This window comes from Heptranchias perlo, chromosome 34 (assembly GCF_035084215.1).
Source record: "Heptranchias perlo isolate sHepPer1 chromosome 34, sHepPer1.hap1, whole genome shotgun sequence".
Taxonomy (NCBI): Eukaryota; Metazoa; Chordata; class Chondrichthyes; order Hexanchiformes; family Hexanchidae; genus Heptranchias; species Heptranchias perlo.
This window is the reverse complement of record NC_090358.1, coordinates 18,365,398-18,389,026: the sequence shown is the minus strand read 5'-3', so window position 1 is coordinate 18,389,026 and position 23,629 is coordinate 18,365,398. Positions and strand designations below refer to the sequence as shown.

Here is a 23,629-nt window from a genome sequence, read left to right as displayed (position 1 = left end):
TAAAACGTCAGGCATAAGAAGTCAGGCCTGTGAAGTCCTGAGAAGCTAATTCCTCTAGTACCATTGTTATTCCTCTCATTCATTAATTCTCCAACTGTAGCAGGGTAACAATTAGCAACCATGGCTGATTTACCCCTCCCTATTCCAGGGTCCAATTTTGGAATGCTCTATTGGTACTGTGACTGAAATCAATTTACTTTGCACACAAAAGGGATCAAACCTGAGACCTAATGGTCTGTATGACTTTATAGCACACCACACAATGCATTAAACCACAAAGCCACTGGAGGAGCAAAACTCAGTTTATGCACCTCACTGTTCCACATGACAATTTATTACACCAGCAGTAACTGTCACATGAACACATCACTGCATATGCAGCAATCTTTCAAACTGATAACTGCACTTGCAAATAGCACTTTTTTAAAAAAAGAACTTCTGTATTTGATGAAGTACATTTTCCATTTCTTACCTGACACCTGTAACAAAAAGATAAAGCACACAGTCCTTTTGGGACTACAGTCCTCTAACTCACATATCTGAATATTGTGAAATTGTTACCATACAACTCACATAACTATTTGTTTCATTATATGACTGTTTTATTTGACATTGAAATAGTGATTTATTACCAAATAGATTGTAATGCCTAGGTTTCGACAAATGATGAAAATTATGAAAACAAACGTCACCTAAACACTGCAATTAACCAGTTCATAAAAAGTTTGCTTTGCTCTTTAACCAGTTATGCCAAAATGGGTTTCCTTTTATTTATTGGTTTGCAATTTCTCCCCTTGAGTTTAGATTATACATTATCTTCCAAGTAACATGCTTTCGAAGCGTCGGCATTTGACGTTTAAAAATTACAGAAATCTTCACCAAAAATTAACAATTCCCCACAGATGTGTGAATCATAATAGTTTTCAGTATGAGTCGAAAAGGATCATAATCCTTGAAAAGTTTTCTGAAAGCTTGATATCGTCTTGTAAATCATAAAGGCCTTACTGAATATCATGGTGGAATGAAAATCAACCATTGGAATTGCCTATAGAACCTTGCTATTCACAGAGCGTTCCCACCTTCCAATGTCTCTTCCAAGTTCTGGCAGCAGTTCATTCCTCGTCATGAGATCTGTCAGCTGGGTAGGTCAAAAACTTGTAGACACTTGATAGAGCAGCAGTATGCTACAAAGCTCATTTTTGTCCTCCTATGAAAACAGATAAATCATAATCTTGATATTCACCAGATATGTTTTGATGGATGAAATAAATACTGTGGCCACCAAGGTTCAATTATTAGTTAACAACTATGGTTTGCACCTGAATCAGTTTGTTTTTGTTTCAGAATTACTCTCTCTCCTCGAATACAATTTCACTGTCCTTGAGAGAAATTATTTTCACTGAGTATTGCCCATGTCATAGTTTATATTATTGGCCATTGTATGTTCTAGCCTAAATAAATCAACCAGCTCAAGTTTTGCTTTCTTGATTTCATTTCAAAAAATATTATTTTGAGAACTTCAGCATTCAACAATATTTAACATAGGGCTAGATTTTCCACCAATTGACTATAAACAGGGAAAAAATGCCAGGAATGATGGGCACAGTATCAAAAAGACGTACTCCATCTTCCAAAGTTGGTAAATGCACTTCATTGTATAGTACTGAGCCACAGATTAGGAACGTCTCAGAATTGATCTCTGTTCTGGGCTAATCTCAGCTAGGGTAGACGAAGGGAGCATGTACAATTGGCCTTAGCATCCTGAAGCTAAAGCGCACGGAGCTAAAATTAAAGTCAAGATGCCCAACTCCTAATCACAATCCATTTGGCTGCTGCTAGAAAGGGCACATGGACACCAGAATCTTGCATGGCTGTGATGCCCTCACAATCAAAGGGTCTACCATACTGTGTAGGTTCATACATAAAGTACTCTAACGTTGGGGAGGCACCAGAGGTTTTGGTATCATACCTGAGCAGAAGTCACTGTCTTCAGGAGAACAGAATAGAAAAGGTGAGAACATTGGGAAAAAAACTAGTTCTTGCAAAGCTGATCATCCGGACTAACATGAGTAACAAGAGAAAAATTATTTAGTGCTACTGGAAGATCTTCCATGGCATTGGCATCAGCCTTGGCTCAGTTGTGCGGTAAATCCCCACTCTAGAGACTTAAGCATATAATCTAGGCTGACAATTTAGTGCAATACTGAGGAGGTGCTGCACTGTCCGAGTTGCCACCTTTCAGATGAGACTGAGGCCCCGTCTGCTTTCTCTGGTGGACGCAAAAGATCCCATGGCACTTTTCAAAGAGCAGGAGAGTTCTCTCAGTGTCCTAGCTAATACTTAACCCTCAACCAACATCACTAAAACAGATTATGTGGTCATTAATCTCATTGCTGTTTGTAGTACCTTGTTATGCACAAATTGGTTGCCACAGGGTTAAGTTTAGGGTTCCCTACATTACAACAGTGACTACACTTTAAAAGTACTTCATTGGCTGTGAAGTGCTTTGGGACGGCCTAAGGTCGTAAAAAGCAATTTCTTTATTGCTTATGGTAACTCAGTGTATGCTGTTTTTTTTTTTTTTGAGGACAGCAGCATTATAGCATACATTTAGGCATATCCTAAGGTAAACTATAGGCTAATGACTGGCTTTTGTCTTCTTTCTGTATGCTTCTAAAAACACTTCAACACCAAGTAGGGCATGAATAAAGGAAGCAGATGCCATGTCCTTAATCTTAATGCCATTACATAATGCAACTCAGGGCCGTTTTGAGAGTGTGATTTAAAGATTGGCTATAATTTCTTATACATTTTCTGTCTATTCTTAAGTACTTGTGCTTTTTGTGTCTTGAAAGGAAATTGAACTCTCAGGCCTTTGCTGGAGTGACAGAGTCCAATGCAATAGTCACAGACATAGCACAAACAAGGGCAAGTTCAAAACATTGCACTTAGGAGAGATTAGGAGCTGCATTCAAGGTGAGCAATAAATCACCTCTGAGTGTGAGAAGGTGATGATGTCACCAAAAATGACTGCACCAACGCAATCTTCCACCTGGAATGATATACGTTAACCACCGACTTGAATCATCAAAACGCCTTCCCTGCCTATCCAGTAACTGCTATTATACAGTTAACAATTCACAGCTAACAAGATTAACCAATCACAGAACACGCAAAAATGTATTAAATAAAAATATATTGTGGCCTGTCTTTAATAAGAAAACAAGAATACTGGAACTATCCTGCTCAGATACTAAACGGAGTTAAGTAGTGACTCAAAATAAGTAGTATGTCTGCCACTCAACCCAATGTGCCCAAATATTTTCAATCCCAACTGCAGTTCTCTCAGGCAAACCTGAGAAGACAAACTTTAAAGATTTGCATTTATATAGCAACTTCCCAAAGCACTTTGTAAACAACAAATCACTTATGAAGTGGAATGACTTATGTGGGAAAATACAACAGTCAATTTTCACATGAGCCACTAATGAAAGAAAGAATAGTTCATCTGTTTTTAGCATTGTTGATTCAGGGATGAATGTTGGTCTCGACACCAGGAGAACTCCTTTCTGTTTTTCAAATTGTGCCATGAGATCCTTAGTGTCCACCTGAACCACAGGGATAGGCAGACAAGATGCTGGTTTAACATCTGATCCAAAAGACAGCACCTATGACAATGCAGTTCTCCCTCAATACTGCAATGGAGTGTCAACCCAGGTTATATGCCCAAGTCCTGAAGTGAGCCTTGCACCCATGACCTTCTGACTCTGCAGCAAGAATGCTACAAACTAAGTCTGGTCAGTTTACACAGATATAGAGATCAGATTCTAAATGTTCAAGAGAACGTTGGGATAATGGTGAGAACTTCTGAAAGACGCCACAGATTTAGAGTACTCAAATTTTTTAATGGACAAAGAACCTGAATTATTTTCAGGAGAGCTCCAGAAACATGCTTACTGCCCCATCGGGATATTACATCGGTACCATAATTAATTCTAAAACTACTAAAAAGAATTTCTGAACAGCAAGTGCAAAAGTTCATTAAAATAACGTATCTACAGTTTCTGGGTTAATATGCAATTGTTTTGCTTTTGCCTCAAATATAACTATATTTGTTGCAATCTAAATACGCTAGCTATTTAAATCAAATAAAAAGTGTTGTGCTTCCCTTTTGGGTGTTGATGTTTTTCCCCTCAGTGAAAATCTCAATGGATGTTCAAAGCACAAGACCAATTTTTTTATAATTACCCATTATACAAGACAGCCATAGGGGTCTCTCTCAGAGGAAAACATTTAGGATAGACGATGGTAAACATTGGTTGGCTGCAGTGATGACAATGTCCCAAGGGGTAGAATAGTAACTTGCAGAGATTCCTAGGTAATGAGATTGGGGACAGGAGGTCCAGACCTACAGAAGAACATAACATTATAAATTTCTTTGCAATAAACATCCTATTTAATGCAGCTTAATCTTTGTAAAGCTTAGCAGTAGCCATACAAACATTGCAGTTTGAATCTAAATCTGCTCACGTACTCATGCCTATCACGTGCAACAGATAGAAACAGATGGTTTCAATCACCGTAAATATTATCTTAACAGGTGCTATTGTTAATGGAAGTAAAGAAGAAAGGGGATAATTGTTATTTTCATTTTTTTCTTCCTTCAGGTGTCCTCAAACCACAAACCATTTCTTTCACTCAAAGGGCAGGGTAGATTACCTGCCCCCTGGCCTCTGCCAAACGTGTTCTAAAACTGATCATTAGAAGATTCAGGGAGCAATCAGATGGTATTTATCACTCTTCTCCCTAAAATTTTCTTCTCCCAATATGTGGTGAAGCATGCAAATTCTGCTCAGGGCCTACGCTTGGTGCACTGGAGACCAGAAACTTACTGAGTGGGGAGCTGTATTCCCACATCCAATCACTCTGTAACTCAAGCTGGAGCACCAATATACAATAGTATACCACAAATTTCTCTCAAATTCAGCAGTTGGATAGAACAGCATTAAACTATGCAAAAACATTATTAACTCGAAGAATGCTGAAAATGTAAAGTAAGTATGTTTTGTTTTGTTCTATCTTCCTCTGAAGATTCCAACATTCACTTATAAATGATACATTCCTAAGCAATTAAAAAAAACAGTACTCCACGAGCAGAGCTGGATTCTTTTAATAATAGTCAATTAGCCAAACTGAAAATGCATTAGGTGCCTTTCATGTTCACTTGTCAACCCATTAAGTACAAACTATGCATCACCCAAGGCTTTGCTTAGTGATAAAAAAGTGCATAAATAATGCACTCCTCACCCAATGCAGATAGAAGAAATAAATTTGTAACTTATAATGCAGTTACATAATTCTGTCCATATAATGTGCTTATAGTTTAAAAAGTCATAAATAATATGTCACTCACACACAGATTTTGCAAATAAATATCAGAATAGAAATAGAAGAGATCAATGTAAGATGGACAATATAACAGATGAATAGAATACATAATCTATAATTAGAAATGTATATTAAAAATGTATGTAAGCTATCTGGAGATGTATTCCAATGTGTCACACTTCAGATGTTACACATTGTCCAATTCAAATTTCTGTCTCCCACTTAAAAAGTGTAAAGAAAAAAAAGCAATCATTTATCATGCACAGAAAAATTCTGCAAAAACACAAAATACCAAAGCAGGCTTTTAACTGACTTCACAAAACCAAGCTTCTGATCTCCAACTTAAATACCAATTAACCTTTTAATTAATTCACTCAATGAATACTTAGCAAAAAGCTTAAAGGGACACAATCTTAAATTTAGCAGTTGAATAATACACTGTTTTATATGATTTAGTAACCTTGCTCTTATAAAACAGTGCATCAGTTGATTTACCATGAGTAATCCCATGAGATTCAATATTATAAAAGATTTTTTACATAAGTGTGCAATTGGCTGTCCACCACACTTCAGACATCACGCACTATAATTCAGATGTCTGTAACACCAAATATGTCCGACCTCAGTTTGAACTTCTACCTTATTGGCAGATAAGTGAATTTGTTCAACATGATTCGAATTTATTAATTGTAACTTGTCAAATTTCTAAGATAGTAAATCAAGTGAGCCAATCAAATTTCTTAAACCACTTCCTGAAAACTTGTCAGTCACCATTTTTTTCCACATTCAGACTTTCAAATACATCAAAAAATACAATTTTTACTGTAACATGTAAAAGATCACATTTATATGCATCTACCTACAGTGCATAAAGAAAATATAAATTTATTTTCCAGAAACTACTTATCTCAGTGCCTCTGGGGATGCCTCTTAAATACTTCTTTCCAATTATTTTGTGGCAATGTGTATCCCTCCCGTACTTCCACATTATAGCACCACTCCCACCCCCTTGCAACAGCTCAATATTTGACTCAGTGAGCATGGCATGGATGATGTGCTAACTGTACAAATATGAAACTCTAGATCTAAAATCAAATAATGGAATTATTTCAAATTACATATAAATATATGTTTGGCTTATTAAATAATTTAGCACTGCTGGTACTTTTAAAAAAAAGTCATACAAACCTATGCAATATTGCTCTTTCCAGTTCCATCTCAAAATTGTGCTGCAATATTTAACAATTCATTAAAAATTGCATTTATAGTCATCCTTGCTGATTACCTGACTCAACACTATATATTCTGTATTATACTAAGACATGATTAAAAATGAACCTTTAAGCCGAAGGGTAAGGTTCAATCTTCCCAAAGGTAAGATTATTTTTTAGGATCAATTCTCCCTCAGACATGCAGACCTACACCACTTGAGGAATTTTTCTCCCCCCAGATGGGCTTCACTGAATCAATAAACCTGGAGTCTTATAATTTTCCTCAGAGCCATCCCCAGCCCCAAAGCAAGCTGTAACCCACTTTCACTTAAAGAACCTACTAAAAACTACTGGGTGAAAGTCTAAAGACACACAACTGCAGGCCTGCAGTAAAGTGCACATCACAGTTCCCCGGTGCCAAGTAGGAAAGGGTGCAGGCTCTCGGGGCATTGCTCATTGTAAATCAGATGAGAGGCTACTTTACAAGGACAGGAGTGTTATACCATGTAATGCACATTGTATTATTCTGCTGCTAAGTTGACATGTGCCCCGCTAAGACCATACATTTATTTGGTAAGTAAATCTGAGTTTAATGGTTTGGTGAGGGAGTTTTGGAAACTGGAAGATGTTCATCAGTTTCAGGCAAAGGTCCAAAGTACTACCCACCTTCCTTTTTTTTAAATAAAAAGAATTGTTTCATATCTGCAATGAAGTGTGACGTACGATGCATAAAATTATTTAGATAGAAATATATTTTGTTACAAAGTGAAATCACACTGTGCACAATGCCAGCTTACACAACTGGTAAAATGAATTCACTTTCAGATCATTAACACACAAAGCCCAAATCAGATTATTTGTTGGTTTCCGCAAGCGGGCAAGAATAACGCGCTTGAAGTGGTTGCTAGGGTGAATGCAAAAATGGATGAAGGTGTTATGATTCCCTATTTCCAATTTTCTTTCACCCCCCCCCAACCAAATTATTGAGCCTCCACTTTGCCCTTTCCTCTGATTTCATATCAGAGGAAAGGGCAAATCTATATGGTAAGCAGACATCTAATGTAAGTTGCTGAAAATTGTACCTGCATAGTGTGTCAGTTATCAGCAGCTTTCTAGTGTATCCCTTGCATTGCATCTTGAAAGTAGAATTCATGTAGATAGAAAGTAAATAGAATGTTCTTTTACATTTCGTGGGCTGCTTTTATCATCGTTAATCGTGCAAAAGGGACTGTACTGAGACAAGAACATTGTCTGGGATCTCCAGCAGTTGTCTCCAGTTCCCAAATAGTATGCAAAACCAATGAAACATTTCCCATCATTTAGTGTACTGGGATAAAGACATTTTTAATATTCAAAGCTATAAAATCAACATAACTAACATTTTCTTTCACACATGAATCTGTGACAATCAATAAAAAGAATACTGGTTAGACATGCCTTTCTTAGATGTGCTGTAAAAACTGTAGATATTCCGCATAACCATTTCTTGAAGTGGTGGCACAGTGTCATTTTCTGTCCCTATTGCCTGGATTTCATCTGGTACAGTAATGGCCAGCTGCCTATGGGTGAATGAAAGCTTCACTTCTGCATTTTGCACAGAGGAACCACAACTGTGGTTAAACAGGGAAGAAAAAATACATATCCAAAAGTCACTGCAATGTTAGAGGCAGCATTGTATTTGAAAGTACAACAACTTTTGATCAAATCAAAGGTTCTTCTGCTATATTATAGTGAAGAAATTTCTAGTATTACATTTCCCAGCGTCTCTGTACATCATGTATTCTTTTCTGCAACATTTAACTTGACAAAAATCTGATTCCTCCTTAACATTGATGTAGATGATGATCTCATATTCTATAATATACTTTTTAATGTTTTGGGAAAGGCATAACAAATATGACACAAAGAGTTTGATTTCTATAAAGGCACAGTTGAAATAAATACATTATAGAAGAGATTATATATTTATTTTATTTGTGCGGATGATGATTTCACAGCCCAGCGATTTGAAAATTCACTTAACAGATTTATACAATACCACTGAACAGTCTGATCCATCAAGCCATTGCAAAATACATGGAAAGCAAATAAATCACTCGTGCAATGAAGAGAATAATGCAACTTTGATGTTGCGCTATATTTTTTGAAATGAGTGTTTGCAGTAAGGGAGAGTGTACAGAACATGACCGGACAGATGGTCTGAGAAAGCAGGGCAAAGACCAAGGGAAGACTAGATTAAACTGCATTTATTTCAATGCAAGAAGTCTGATGGGCAAGGCAGATGAACTCAGGGCATGGATGGGTACATGGGACTGGGATGTTATAGCTATTACTGAAACATGGCTAAGGGAGGGGCAGGACTGGCAGCTCAATGTTCCAGGGTACAGATGCTATAGGAAAGATAGAGCAGGAGGTAAGAGAGGAGGGGGAGTTGCGTTCTTGATTAGGGAGAACATCACGGCAGTAGTGAGAGGGGATATATCCGAGGGTTCGCCCACTGAGTCCATATGGGTAGAACTGAAAAATAAGAAGGGAGAGATCACTTTGATAGGATTGTACTACAGACCCCCAAATAGTCAACGGGAAATTGAGGAGCAAATATGTAAGGAGATTACAGACAGCTGCAAGAAAAATAGGGTGGTAATAGTAGGGGACTTTAACTTTCCCAACATTGACTGGGACAGCCATAGCATTAGGGGCTTGGATGGAGAGAAATTTGTTGAGTGTATTCAGGAGGAATTTCTCATTCAGTATGTGGATGGCCCGACTAGAGAGGGGGCAAAACTTGACCTCCTCTTGGGAAATAAGGAAGGGCAGGTGACAGAAGTGTTAGTGAGGGATCACTTTGGGACCAGTGATCATAATTCCATTAGTTTTAAGATAGCTATGGAGAAGGATAGGTCTGGCCCAAAAGTTAAAATTCTAAATTGGGGAAAGGCCAATTTTGATGGTATTAGACAGGAACTTTCAGAAGTTGATTGGGAGAGTCTGTTGGCAGGCAAAGGGACGTCTGGTAAGTGGGAGGCTTTCAAAAGTGTGTTAACCAGGGTTCAGTGTAAGCACATTCCTTATAAAGTGAAGGGCAAGGCTGGTAGAAGTAGGGAACCTTGGATGACTCGGCAGATTGAGGCACTAGTCAAAAATAAGAAGGAGGCATATGACATGCATAGGCAGCTGGGATCAAGTGGATCCCTTGAAGAGTATAGAGATTGCCGGAGTAGAGTTAAGAGAGAAATCAGGAGGGCAAAAAGGGGATATGAGATTGCTTTGGCAGATCAGGCAAAGGTGAATCCAAAGAGCTTCTACAAATACATAAAGGGCAAAAGGGTAACTAGGGAGAGAGTAGGGCCTCTTAAGGATCAACAAGGTCATCTATGTGCGGAACCACAAGAGATGGGTGAGATCCTGAATGAATATTTCACATCGGTATTTACGGTTGAGAAAGGCATGGATGTTAGGGAACTTGGGGAAATAAATAGTGATGTCTTGAGGAGTGTACATATTACAGAGAGGGAGGTGCTGGAAGTCTTAACGCGCATCAAGGTAGATAAATCTCCGGGACCTGATGAAATGTATCCCAGGACGTTATGGGAGGTTAGGGAGGAAATTGCGGGTCCCCTAGCAGAGATATTTGAATCATCCACCGCTACAGGTGAGGTGCCTGAAGATTGGAGGGTAGCAAATGTTGTGCCTTTGTTTAAGAAGGGCGGCAGGGAAAAGCCTGGGAACTACAGACCAGTGAGCCTGACATCTGTAGTGGGTAAGTTGTTAGAGGGTATTCTGAGGGACAGGATCTACAGGCATTTGGAGAGGCAGGGACTAATTAGGAACAGTCAGCATGGTTTTGTGAGAGGAAAATCATGTCTCACGAATTTGATTGAGTTTTTTGAAGGGGTAACCAAGAAGATAGATGAGGGCTGTGCAGTAGACGTGGTCTACATGGACTTCAGCAAAGCATTTGACAAGGTACCGCATGGTAGGTTGTTACATAAGGTTAAATCTCATGGGATCCAAGGTGAGGTAGCCAATTGGATACAAAATTGGCTTGACGACAGAAGACAGAGGGTGGTTGTAGAGGGTTGTTTTTCAAACTGGATGCCTGTGTCCAGCGGTGTGCCTCAGGGATCGGTGCTGGGTCCGCTGTTATTTGTTATTTATATTAATGATTTGGATGAGAATTTAGGAGGCATGGTTAGTAAGTTTGCAGATGACACCAAGATTGGTGGCATTGTGGACAGTGAAGAAGGTTATCTAGGATTGCAACGGGATCTTGATAAATTGGGCCAGTGGGCCGATGAATGGCAGATGGAGTTTAATTTAGATAAATGTGAGGTGATGCATTTTGGTAGATCGAATCGGGCCAGGACCTACTCCGTTAATGGTAGGGCGTTGGGGAGAGTTATAGAACAAAGAGATCTAGGAGTACAGATTCATAGCTCCTTGAAAGTGGAGTCACAGGTGGATAGGGTGGTGAAGAAGGCATTCAGCATGCTTGGTTTCATTGGTCAGAACATTGAATGCAGGAGTTGGGATGTCTTGTTGAAGTTGTACAGGGCATTGGTGAGGCCACACTTGGAGTACTGTGTACAGTTCTGGTCACCCTATTATAGAAAGGATATTATTAAACTAGAAAGAGTGCAGAAAAGATTTACTAGGATGCTACCGGGACTTGATGGTTTGACTTACAGGGAGAGGTTAGACAGACTGGGACTTTATTCCCTGGAGAGTAGGAGGTTAAGGGGTGATCTTATAGAAGTCTATAAAATAATGAGGGGCATAGATAAGGTCGATAGTCAAAATCTTTTCCCAAAGGTAGGGGAGTCTATAACGAGGGGGCACAGATTTAAGGTGAGAGGGGAGAGATACAAAAGGATCCAGAGGGGCAATTTTTTCACTCAAAGGGTGGTGAGTGTCTGGAACGAGCTGCCAGAGGCAGTAGTAGAGGCGGGTACAATTTTGTCTTTTAAAAAGCATTTGGACAGTTACATGGGGAAGATGGGTATCGAGGGATATGGGCCAAGTGCAGGCAATTGGGACTAGCTTAGTGGTATAAACTGGGCGACATGGACATGTTGGGCCGAAGGGCCTGTTTCCATGTTGTAACTTCTATGATTCTATGATTCTATGAACACACTTGCCCTTTCTCAATATTTTAGTCTGATAATTAACTCATTATGGAAATAGTATTTAAAAAGGGCACATTTCAACAGATATATCCATTTGATACCTTCCAGTGCACAGATCTCTATGGGGATGACATTAGTTGCAACTATTCTTCAGGTTTATTTTTATATCCACTATAAGCTACCTCTCAACTTTTAGATCTTATGCCGGCACAACTTATATGGAGTATTTCTCCCAGAAACTGCTTTTATTTATGTGGAGCTTTCCTGTAGGATCGTCTTGAATTCACTATTAGCATGAAGACAGATACAATAGTCACCATTCTTTGGATGAAGATTAAAAAGCTCATAAAATGGATACGGCAAGATGTGTGAAAATCAGAGATGTCTTTTGGCTTCCCCTCCAGAAAAGAATCACATGATCCTGCTATCCTCCACAGGCAACAACTTCCCTTTATCCCAGTGGCACGGAACCACAAAAAATATAAGGCAGTAATCAAATCTCTAAGACTGGGTGGCTTTTTGCTTTTATGATTTTATGACTTTATGCTTTTATGATTTTAGGGTTTTATCAGAACCATTTGACCAAATTAAGCCTTATAATTAGCAATTGGGAAAATAACAGGTAATTAAAGTTAGTGGCAATCCCAAGCCTCAGGCAACACATGTTCAAGCTCTAGTCTCTTAATTTTTGACCTCATCTAAATCCCGTGCTTATATTACTACATTGCAACTCCTTCAATACCTACTCATTACTCCGTGCACATCACAAGAAGAACAAACACACCAAAGGAGATCACATGGCTGGCAGATAATTAAGCTTATTTCATAAATTGTGGAAGAGCCTTTTATTCACAGATGAAAGTACAATTAAGTTTCTAGATTTTTAATTTGTGCCATTACCTTTAGAAAAGCTACAAATTTAAAATCCATATAATACAAGTCTCCAGAATTTACTCCTACTGAGGATAATAGTTGCATAATTTTAAATACCAGCTGCACAGCATACTCTGTTTCCATAGGTGACCACTGCTACTGATGAACTGTGGCAATTATAATTTGTTTTAAATCTGTTGCAATAGTATTTTGCACACTTAGTGCCATCAGTGACTGTTAACTATCTTAGAATTATAGAATGGTCACAGCATGAAAGGAGGCCATTCAGCCTGTCGAGTCCGTGCCGGCTCTCTGCAAGAGCAATCCAGCAAGTCTGGATCCAGCTAGTCCAACTATCTGATTAATAACACCAAAATACCAAACTGTTCTTACCCACTGTGGCCAATAACTTTGTTGTACAGATAAGATGGTAGTCCATATAACTGAAAATTGTTGTCTACATATACGTACTGCAGCTCTGGATATCGCCCTAGGTCTTAAAAAAAGGGAAATTATAAAAGAGACAAGAATGACGTAAACATTAGAGAAATTTACTTACAAAATAGCTATGGTGTTGATGTATATTCAAAAAGACAGTCCCATTTTAACCAGATCTACACTGATCATGTGTGAACTAAACACAAACCTTGTTAGACAGCTTGCTAGAAACCAGCTTGATGATTCTTCTATTTTGATTTGGCTGCTGGCGAAAGAGTTACATTTTTCTCTTCTGCAAACCAAATGGTAGATATTCCTCACCATTAAATGTTGGTTTTCATACTTGGATTACCCTAAGTTGCTTGATTTACCTTGCTCATACTACTTAATTCAAAGAAACACAGCCAAAAAAAAAATGGTTGCAAGGATCAGCAAAGAGATATTGAAAATGGTCACTTAGGACACTTCCAAGCTCAACATTTGGTGATCAGATCCATAGATGTCATGAACAAATACATTAAAACAGTGAATCATTTGAATCTTAATAAGTCCAGCTTAATGTGGGTGCACCTGAATTTACTCTAGAAAGACTTCTACCAATTTCTCAGCCAAGACTGTACAATCTCTATTAATCAAGGAGATGGCCCTTAAACTATTTATATTCCACTAGTTCCTTTCTGGATCTAAGAATCATAATAAAGTTAACGTTAGTTGGGAAGGTGATTCTTTTCTTAAAAGTTATTGAATACATTAACAAAGTCTGTATCATTTTTGCATTTACATTTTGAGAAGGCTGAAAAACTTCAGTCTGGGTCATACTATCTGCCTCCACCAACACTGGGGTTTTCAACATAAAGTAGCTTTCATACAGTCAGCTTAGTATGTGCAATTTAATCAAAACAAACATGCAAACTTTGTACGATGACTATATTTTAACTCATAGATTAGTATAAACTCTCAAAGCTAAATTAATCTGCAAAGGATTTGTAGAATTTGAACCATACATCAATTAGCTATAATTATCTTAAAGGCCTTCCTGAAACTGATAGTTACAGTGTTTCCACCTTTTCCTATTATGAATATATCTTGCTTTTGTTTGAGAAATCTCAAATTTTTCACTGAGCCATTGCTAGTTACTTCATCATCAGTGGTTATAAATGTGAATGCAGAAAATATTCTGAACAAAATTGGAGAAGAACTGGCATCAATAACTACACTGGGGTATGAGACAGTAGTTAGAGCAGAGACTTTTTTTTATATTGGGAACTTATTCCTGGTTATAATATTTTCAGGAGATAGAGGATGGAAAAAGGGAGAGGCAGCATTAATAAAAGACCATCGCAGCACTAGAATGCAAAGATACTATAATGGGATTGGTTAAGACAGGACCCATTTGATAAAGTTGAGGAATAGAAAGGGAAATGGTACAACTCTGTGTGCATTAAGAGTTTGCCCACAGCTAACTGGTCTGTAGTCACCTGAATTATCCATTCTCTCCCTTCTTGAACAGAGGTATTACAATGGCTAATTTCCAGATCCTTGGCACAATTTTCATATCTGAGGACTGAAAAATGTTAGTCAGAGCCTCTGCTATCGCCTCTATGACTTCCTTCAACTGCCTGCAGTGTATACCATCAAGGGCCAGTGACTTACCCACCTTAAGTTCTGCATTTTTTTTAAAGAACAAATTCCTTTCTGCAATGATTCCACATCCTCTTCTAGTACACCTGCATTCACACTTCTATCCTGTTGCCATATTTTCATTGCCCCACAACTAGACTTTATTCCATCACCAAGCAGTCCTACCCTCTCAATCTTTTCATTTATGATATGCTTATAAAAGCCCTTACCATTTCCTTTTATTTGATTTGTTAGTCATTTTTCATATTCCCTCTTAGCACTTCTAATCTCTCTTTTCACTTTCACACTACACTTTTTATATCCTTTATGATTTTTTGTATTGCTAGCCCTAGTTTTATCATATACTTTCCTTTTAAGTTAGTTTACTTTCAGTATCACAAAATATTATCCTATGAGCACCTCCTTCACCTTGCAAGCATATCTATATTGTACACTATCCACATCATTGTTGTAGTTTTCCTACTCTAATCCATTGTTCTGTTTGTTAACTTATCTGCCCTGTTAATTTGGGTCAGATCTTTTCTTACCTCCATGCACTTTGCCTTTCATTACATTTATCTATAAATGTTCATTAGCCTTTTCTGTTTTCACACTAAATATTTCACAGTAAATGTTGTGGCCACTATTTCTCAATTGTTGTCCTACTCTCAACAGTTATTAGCCCCACTTCATTCGAGTGACTGCAACAGTGAGAAAGGAGAGAGAAACACACACACACACACTTTGCATATGCAGTTCAGCCGTGTAGTTTTTTTTAAACATTGTACACTTGTGTGGGTGTTACTTGTCCTTATATTGGACCTTGAAATGTGTGGAGTCAACTGGCTGACTGGGAATTCTGAAATATGCAAGAGGAGAGTGTTCTTTGGATATTGAGACCCAGCAAAGGGCATCATGCTGTTTGTGGAAAAAGATGATTGTCCTTCCCCCTCCCCCAATCCCCCAAAGAGAGGTTATTAGAGGTAAGTTTATGGGTACATTTGATTTTTTTGTGTGAATTTACTACATGAAATTTTAATTAAGGGGTACCTGGAAGGGTGGGTGAGGAATTGTCATGATTACAACATCTCATTTTTTTGCTGGTTCGTGACTGGGGAGAAATGTTTTCTATAACATTACCAGTGAATGTTAAAAATAGAAAAAAAAAAATCAGAAAAGGATAAAAACAGGCATAAACACCTAACTAAGTACTAGTGAAGAAGAAAAAAAATTGACCAGTGATTTGACAGTCACAATACAAATGGAAGACTCGATGCACACAAACACAAAAAAATGTATTATGAAGACATAAAAATTAAAAATACACACCTTTCCAATACAGGAAGTAAATTACATGATGTTTGCTATTTCCCACTAGCTAAACTCTAATGGAGTGTTCTGAATGAAGATCTACATAAATACCAACTTCAAATTTACTAACATCCCTAAATCACAAATTAATAGTGGGTAGAACTAAACCCTAAGTGAATACTGCATTATTGCAATTGATGTAACTTGAGTTACAGCTGGTATGTTGCTCTGCTAAAAAAAAACTCTAGGCTTCTCTAAGCAACTTCATTAGAAACTAGCAATGGTAGTATTAATGGCGACACTGTTGTGATAACTAAGATTTGGGTTGAAATTGCTCCAATATTTTAGGATCCAAGTAATATTAGAGAAGAAAAATGGCAGGGAAAGAAGGGGAGATCATACATCTTTAGAGCATCCTCCTCTGGAGAAACAGAATGACTACAGTAAGCAGTATGTGCTTCGACATGAGATCTTCCACACCCATGTGTAGATTCCCAAAACAATTACACCCATGAGGATACCTGTAATAAAACAAACACACAAAATCCCCAGCAGGGAAAAAAATCAGCCTTGCACACATCCTAGAAGAGCAGTTTATACTCTAGAGAATGAGATAAGATGGAGGAAAGTTTTATTAATATTATGGATTGATTGAGGAAAAAATTCAGACCTCAGGGAGCTGTTAAGAATCGGATGAAGGCCAATGCAACCCTCAAGGAACTGTACAAACAGAGAAATCAGCAGCTAAAATCCAGTTCTCTTGTGCATCCAGCTGACTTCACGCTGTGGAGCACACTAGTTTCCCTGAGAATAACTTACTGCCATGTTATTGATACCTCGTATAATGTGGGCTTGAAAATCACCAGGTCTGGACCCCACAAAAGGAGGGTGTGTTTTACTGCTGAGTACAAAATATAGATGACTTTTTAAACCAAGTAAGACGACTGTGACCTACTGTTAAAATGTCCACAAATATTTGGTAGATGGGGAAAAAAATGCAAGCCCTAATCAAACTGGATTTGAACCCAGAGTCACAACAACCTGAAGATACAACATCAAGGAGAGCAGGTGACTGGATCACTGTAACAATCAAGGCATCAGAAACTGAACCTCCCTTCGTCCTTATATTATAAAACAGCCTTAGTGGAAGAAGAACAGAAAATTATTTGTCGTGATGAGCAGGTGCAGTGGCACAGCATGTTGGAGCTCTAACATTCTGTGCCACTTTGAGACAGGATGTGGATTTGTTCTTTTCATTCTCCATGTGGTGCATTCCGTGCTGTTGTGGGAAGGTGTGGAGTGAATGACAGGTGCATCCTCACAGGGAGGGAATAAAACTAATGGTGAGTGAACCTGCTGCTGTCTCACCACCTTGTGGCTACTCATAAGTATACATCTCTGGGGCATTTAATTAAATGTTATTTTAAATATATATATATATTTATTATGCACATACCGTTACATATTTATCTGTATTAATATTAAAATTCACTCCCATCTGCCATATTCTGATGTCACACTTCTTCACTGGCTGAAATCTTTTTTAAAAAATCACAACTTTATTCAGACTCTCAAAAAAACTCAACCAATCAAATGGAGTAAAATATTTGGGCATTTTTTCATCTGCTATTTTCCCCCTCAGTCTGCTGACTAAGGGCTCAAATTAAGGTTTCTAACATAATAGTATTAAAAACGTTGATACTTCTCAACAGGATTATTAACTATAAAATGTTCATTTGCATCTGAAGAGTACCTGCAATAAGGTTTCTACTTCAAGGCTTCAGCCTCTCACAAAAGCATGGAGGCTTAAGTTGATATTTTTCCCACAGATATCACTCTGTGTCTGCAATTGCTTGGGTGTTATAATCTGAGAATGGACAGAGTGCAGAATTTCCCAGCATGCATTATTATTCTGCCAATGTACAATATGAAGATACTGTTCCCTCAAGTTGCAACACAATGAGTTCCTTTCTTTTTCCAAATGATTTTCAAGCCCACCTGCAAAATGATTTTCAACAGCTTTATTCAATTGAAGATTCACATTCAAGCTAGTATCCAGGCCTTTTAAAAAAAATAATTCAGAGAAAATGCCTGTGTGCCAGCACTTGTTGTTTGCAAGTCCTGCCTCTTTGGAGTAGATTAGAAAAGCATGAATAACTTTTTTTTCTTCAATAAAAATCTAACATACAATGTTAACCATTAACTTTAGACTTGTATTTGTGTAAAATTCTAGATATTTTCATGATTGATATCAAGACTTGTCATTCAGAGCGTGCTAGGGACATGCTGCAATTCAATAAGGAGCGTGGGATTGATTTGTGCCAACTGTATTTTCTATTTATATCTAAAAATCAGACAATTATTGTCTACAGAAAATGCATTTATATTTCAGTACAATGCTGAACTGTGCCTTTGCTCAGTACAGTATATAACTAGTTTCAATTTGCTTTTCCAAATGTGAAAAAAATGAATTTAAGAAGTCTCTTTGAACTTAAGTTCCACATGAAAGTTACTGTAAACTTACTTTTCTTAACTTAAAAGACAGAAACAACTGCTTGCAACTTGTTCCTTTTTGCATTTCTAAATATAAACAAAACAATCAGTGTTCAAATAAAGATTGTTTTATACAGCTGCTGTTGCTAAGGGCAGCCTTATTTTGCAAATTCTTACACTGCAGATGTCAACCCCTCTTCCACATTCTAGCACCCACATGGAAGCATAAAACAAACTTCTGAATGTTTAATAAGTTAATTTCTGACCAAAAAAAGTTTGTACAGCGGGTCATTTGTTAAAGCAACCAAGAGGTGGAATATCTGTGGGGGGGGCGGGGGTTTCCCAATCTCCTAACACAACTTTGGAGAAAACCCAGGAGAAACGACAAACACCACATATGCCGTATTTCCCAGGCTGCTGCTGAAGTTACAGTGGGAGATCAGGAAAACCCCTGTGGAAATTCCAGGCGCATGCGTTTAATAATAATCTGAACACATTTATTTTTCAAGAAGCAATCAAAAAAAATGCTTACTTCAGTATTTCTGGGGAGCTTCTGCACAACTTCTTTTCAAATTCTCCTCCCCCACCTCATGCTACAAGACCCTACAATCCACCCCCAAGTTCTGTTGAACCAAAAATTTGTCCTCCCCAGTTTTGCGAAACCCCAAGAATTAGATACTGCCATCAAACCCCAGGACCACCCCAAGTACTACCAATTCACATGACCACCCTCTCAGTGCTGCTGAAAGTCGGTCACCTGCTCCCGTTCTACTAAGGATCCTGAAGTTTGGCAAAATGTGAGAGGTGGTCTAGGGATTAGACAGGGCATGTAAACGCTTGAACATTTGGTAACTGTGGAAAATGAAGAATGTAATGAAGAAGGAGAATAGTATGTTACTGTTAATAGCAGCTCTGTCTTGTTGTTTCTCAGCTGTAGTGTATTATATGAGGCTTATAATTCAATGAGTGAAAAAAAATCACTTATTAAAACTGGAGAAATACATTTGCCCTATGCCACACCGTCATGCCCAGTTGCTTACTTGATCATCTTCATCATCTGTGTCCAGCTCCAATTGTACTGTTTCACTAAGGGGAATGTCTTGCTTCTTTGTAGTATTGTGTAGCATGCAGCAAATTATTGCCATCTTTCCAACACATTCAGAAGCATATTGTGAAGCAACCCTAGATCAATCCAGGCAGTGGAAGTATTGCTTCAGAACCACTCTAGTGATCACTGCGGAAGAAGCCTTTGTTACTTCCCACACTAGAAATCCTACTGGAGGAATATAGTTTACCCATTTGTTCATTCCATGAACATCAGGATTTTGGGGCCATGGGATTATAATTATGAATAGGTCATAAATGCCAATGGTAGAAAATTACACCTAGTACTAGTATCACTTAGATTCCTGAACACTTCTATTTTATCTCCTGAGATCTGCAGCTGCTAAGCTCTTAATATTCTAAGTCATTATCCAGCCTTTTAAAAAAAAACTGAATTCTTCACACTTGACTTTCAATCTTTGTACTTTGTAATATTCAATGATAATCAATTTCTGCAGTGGAAATGTTAGACTTCTACAGGGAGCACAATAGCAGCATTAATCAAGAAGTTAATAAAAAACTTAAGCTGTACTCAGCCTGGAGCAACTTTTTTTTTAACATTATAACAGAAAGACAAATTCCTAACTATTACACCGTACAGGACATAGTGCACTGCGGCAGGTATAACCAATATAAAATATAAAATGCCTGCACACAACCAAAATCAAAAGTGACTCAACTTGGAGTGCATGCAATAATTTTCAAAGCAACTAACTGGTCACACTTCACAGGCTAAATCCCCAAAGATATAATGAGACAGATGACCACTTTAGACATGGCTCATTTCCATCTGCAATGGATCATTTATTTAGTTAATAAGCTGTAAATTAAAATGAAACTTTTAACAGATTAGTGTCTTACAATGAAACAGCTACAGTCTTAGAAAAATTAATAAAAAGATAAGGGTTTCATTTATATTCTGTATTTAAACATAAAATCATCATGCACCTTTCATGGGGGTACAAGTCTTTGAGATACAATAAAAACTTCATTAAAAGGATTCTTTACCAAAGTACGGTGTAAGAATATGGTTTAAAACAAGCATGGTAAATAGGAGGGCAACGGTCCACATCCCGGCGAGGAAAATAACTTACAGAAACCCAAGAGGTCAGTGAAAGAGTGTTGAGGCATTAGAATAGTGAAAAACAGTAAAATTCACGAGACAGATTGTCCTAACCTAGTATAAACATACTAAGACCTGATAACAGTAAAAGGCTACATAAACACTAAGACATTAAAACAATCCTTGCTGGTTTTTGGAGAGTCAGTACAGTAGGATGGTTTACGACCATGAGATAAGACCAGCGGTGCTTATGTACAGAACACAGTCAGATAGTATAAAAATAGGGCATGCTCCCTCCCAAAAATTAGAGCTCTCAAAAGAGGAGATGGTCGGAAGTCCATTGCCATGGGCAGTCCGCAAAGGCTATGTCTGATGAACTTGGGTTCAGCAGACAGATCAGATTGTACTGATTGCTTGTCATTAATGTAATCTGTAGATAGTTGTATTATAACGATAATGCTGTGTTGAATGTAATGTTGAAGACAGCTGTAACACAACTCTGTTGTAAGTCAATCTATTAAACTTGCTATTTTATAACCACTCGGGCTAGAATCAAGCGGAAGTTATTATTGATGGATTAACAACCCATTATTGTGACAGTAACGGGAGAAATCCGCTAGCATACAGTAACTATTTGGACTTCAGGGTGCATTCACGCTGCAAGTTTAGTGACTTGTGAAGCAATTTCCACTTTGCCCAACACTCAACAGGCAGTGTAAATCTAGAATGAGGGCCCGACCTGAAGCCAAAGCAAAGCAAGACTCGCTGGATGGGGTGGTCTCACAAGACATGACTCATGCCTATTGTTAGACCGACTTCCCTTACCAGTACTCCAGATAGATCACCTCCAGGACCCTCTCCAAATCACACATCATCTTGATCTGGACATTTACCACTGTTCCTTCATCATCATTGCGTTAAAATTCTGGAATTCACTATCTAATACCATCAGCACTAAGACTGCAGTGGTTCAAGGAAAAGGCCCAGCACCAACCGCTCAGGTGAACTAGAGAGGGCAACAAACGTGGCTTTGCCAGCATCAGCCACAACTCAAGGGACCCCTTCTTCCCTGCAGATGTTTCCCCTTCTTGCCACAAAGCCACCTCACAACTTATTATATTATCGGCATGATAGCAGGAGTAACTGAAAAAATTGCAAGTTTTAAGATGATTTCTGAAACAACAGCATAAATTGAATTTATGACATCCAAAACAAGTGAAATTATTTTTCTTCTGAAACAATTGCAATCTTTCCCCAAACAAACCTTCACAAGGAGTAAAGCCTGACCAATTTACAAACAATGTACATAAAATGATCTGCAATACAACATCTTGAATCCCTGAAGGTTTCATTTCTCAATTCAGTACATGAGCAGGATATTTTATTGATAGCATACCAAAGAATTTCTCATTTTTGTTAATGATTGGGACAATGATAAGCATAGTCAAGAAATCCAGTAACACTTACCCAGCTACCACCAAAATCCAATCTTACTCATTAAAGTCATAAACATATTAAATGATTAACTTCCTTAGTGGTCTGTTGTCTCAGTTGCTTATGAAAATGCAACATGGCCAAAAAATAAATGCAAACTGTACCCAGATAAATGTTCACACATGCTACTTCGTTGCCCAATTTTAGATTTTCATAGATCTGCTTCATGTATATAAACCTGAGTTTTTCCTTGGTTTTCTGATTTAAAAGATGAAGACTATTAATCTAAATTAACAAAAACAATTCCTTGGCATGGACAGCATTGATCTGGTGGAAGCTTACTGACCTTCAATGGAAGATGAGCTTTTAATTGTACAAATAATCCCTTGATAATTAGAGTACGATGTTGAAGAATCAAACAACGAATAGTTTCTCCCACCTAGAATGGCTTATATTAATTCACAGAAAACTGTCTCAAATCCTCAGAAGCTATATAATAGAAGTAGACTAGGTTACAGGAATTTTCCAATTTACATGAGAAAATCAGCAACAAAAACTAAAATGGATGTTATCAAGTAGGGATGACATAACGGTAAACTGCCAAGTTGTCACTAGATGTGTAATAAGCATTGTTACTGGCTTGATACCAGCCCTTTAGTTTGAAATGCAAAGTGTTCTAAATTATTCTATTACAGCTTGGGAGTTGAGATGATGAATCACTAAGAATCCTTAACAAAAACAAAAAGTTAACAGATGTGAAATCGTAGCAAAATAAAGATTACCGTTGGATTCAAGATTAGATGATAATAAGCTTCTAATGTATTACATGGTAACAAAACGACACTGGAAACTCACCTTGTGGTAAACATTTTAAACTGTTGCTAGTTACAGAGAGTTCATTCAAGTTCGGAAGCATGCAAAGCTGCCTGGGTAAATCCTTAAGGTGGTTCCGATCAGCCGCCAAGTACTGCAGGGAAAAGCATAAATGAAGACTCTCTGGCAATGTAGTCAAGCAATTGGTGGAGACATCGAGTGTCTGCAGTTCTCTTAGATCTCCAATTTCTGTTCAGGAGAAAAAACAACCCATTCACAATCATAAACCATCCATACTGTTTTCATTATATAGTTTACAATGAAACAGATAACACCTTTTGGAAGAGTGCAATAAGCCCTTCTCCACCCCCACCCCACAACAAAAAAAAAATCAGTGTAAAACTAGATGTTAAAGAGTTTAGGTAATTTTGTACAGTTGTCACTTAGCAGTAGTATTTTTATACTCGCACAGTAAAACCTATTCAACATTAAAACACAGTTGCATATTATTTCCACTCCCCCCCCCCCCCCCCCCACCACAACTTTTCCAGAAAAAAATTCTATACCCAGTCTCTCAGTTCCTGTCCAAATTTAGTATATGTGGATGCAAAATCACATCCAAATAGGCTTGACTTGAATCTGTACACCTGTGCAAAATCTTGCTCTCAGGAAAGGCAACCAAATATATATTTAAAACATATCAAGTGTGGCCAGTTCTGGAATTATGAACAGGTTGAATTAACACAACAAAAGTT

The 23,629-nt window shown here is 37.9% G+C and overlaps 1 protein-coding gene across 4 annotated transcripts in view; it reads right to left on the bottom strand.

The window, feature by feature from the left end:
- Nucleotides 1-580: 580 nt before the first annotated feature.
- Nucleotides 581-23,629, bottom strand: part of lrrc28 (leucine rich repeat containing 28) — a 46,126-nt gene continuing 23,077 nt past the window's right edge. For all 4 annotated transcript variants that reach the window (XM_067971548.1, XM_067971549.1, XM_067971550.1 and 1 more), the window contains exons 6-10: nt 22,917-23,123; nt 12,992-13,094; nt 8,037-8,209; nt 4,249-4,408; nt 581-1,207 (exon numbers count right to left, since the gene is read on the bottom strand). In XM_067971548.1, coding sequence (XP_067827649.1) covers nt 1,135-1,207; nt 4,249-4,408; nt 8,037-8,209; nt 12,992-13,094; nt 22,917-23,123 — 716 coding nt within the window. In that variant the 3' untranslated portion in view covers nt 581-1,134. The remainder of the gene's footprint in view (nt 1,208-4,248; nt 4,409-8,036; nt 8,210-12,991; nt 13,095-22,916; nt 23,124-23,629) is intronic.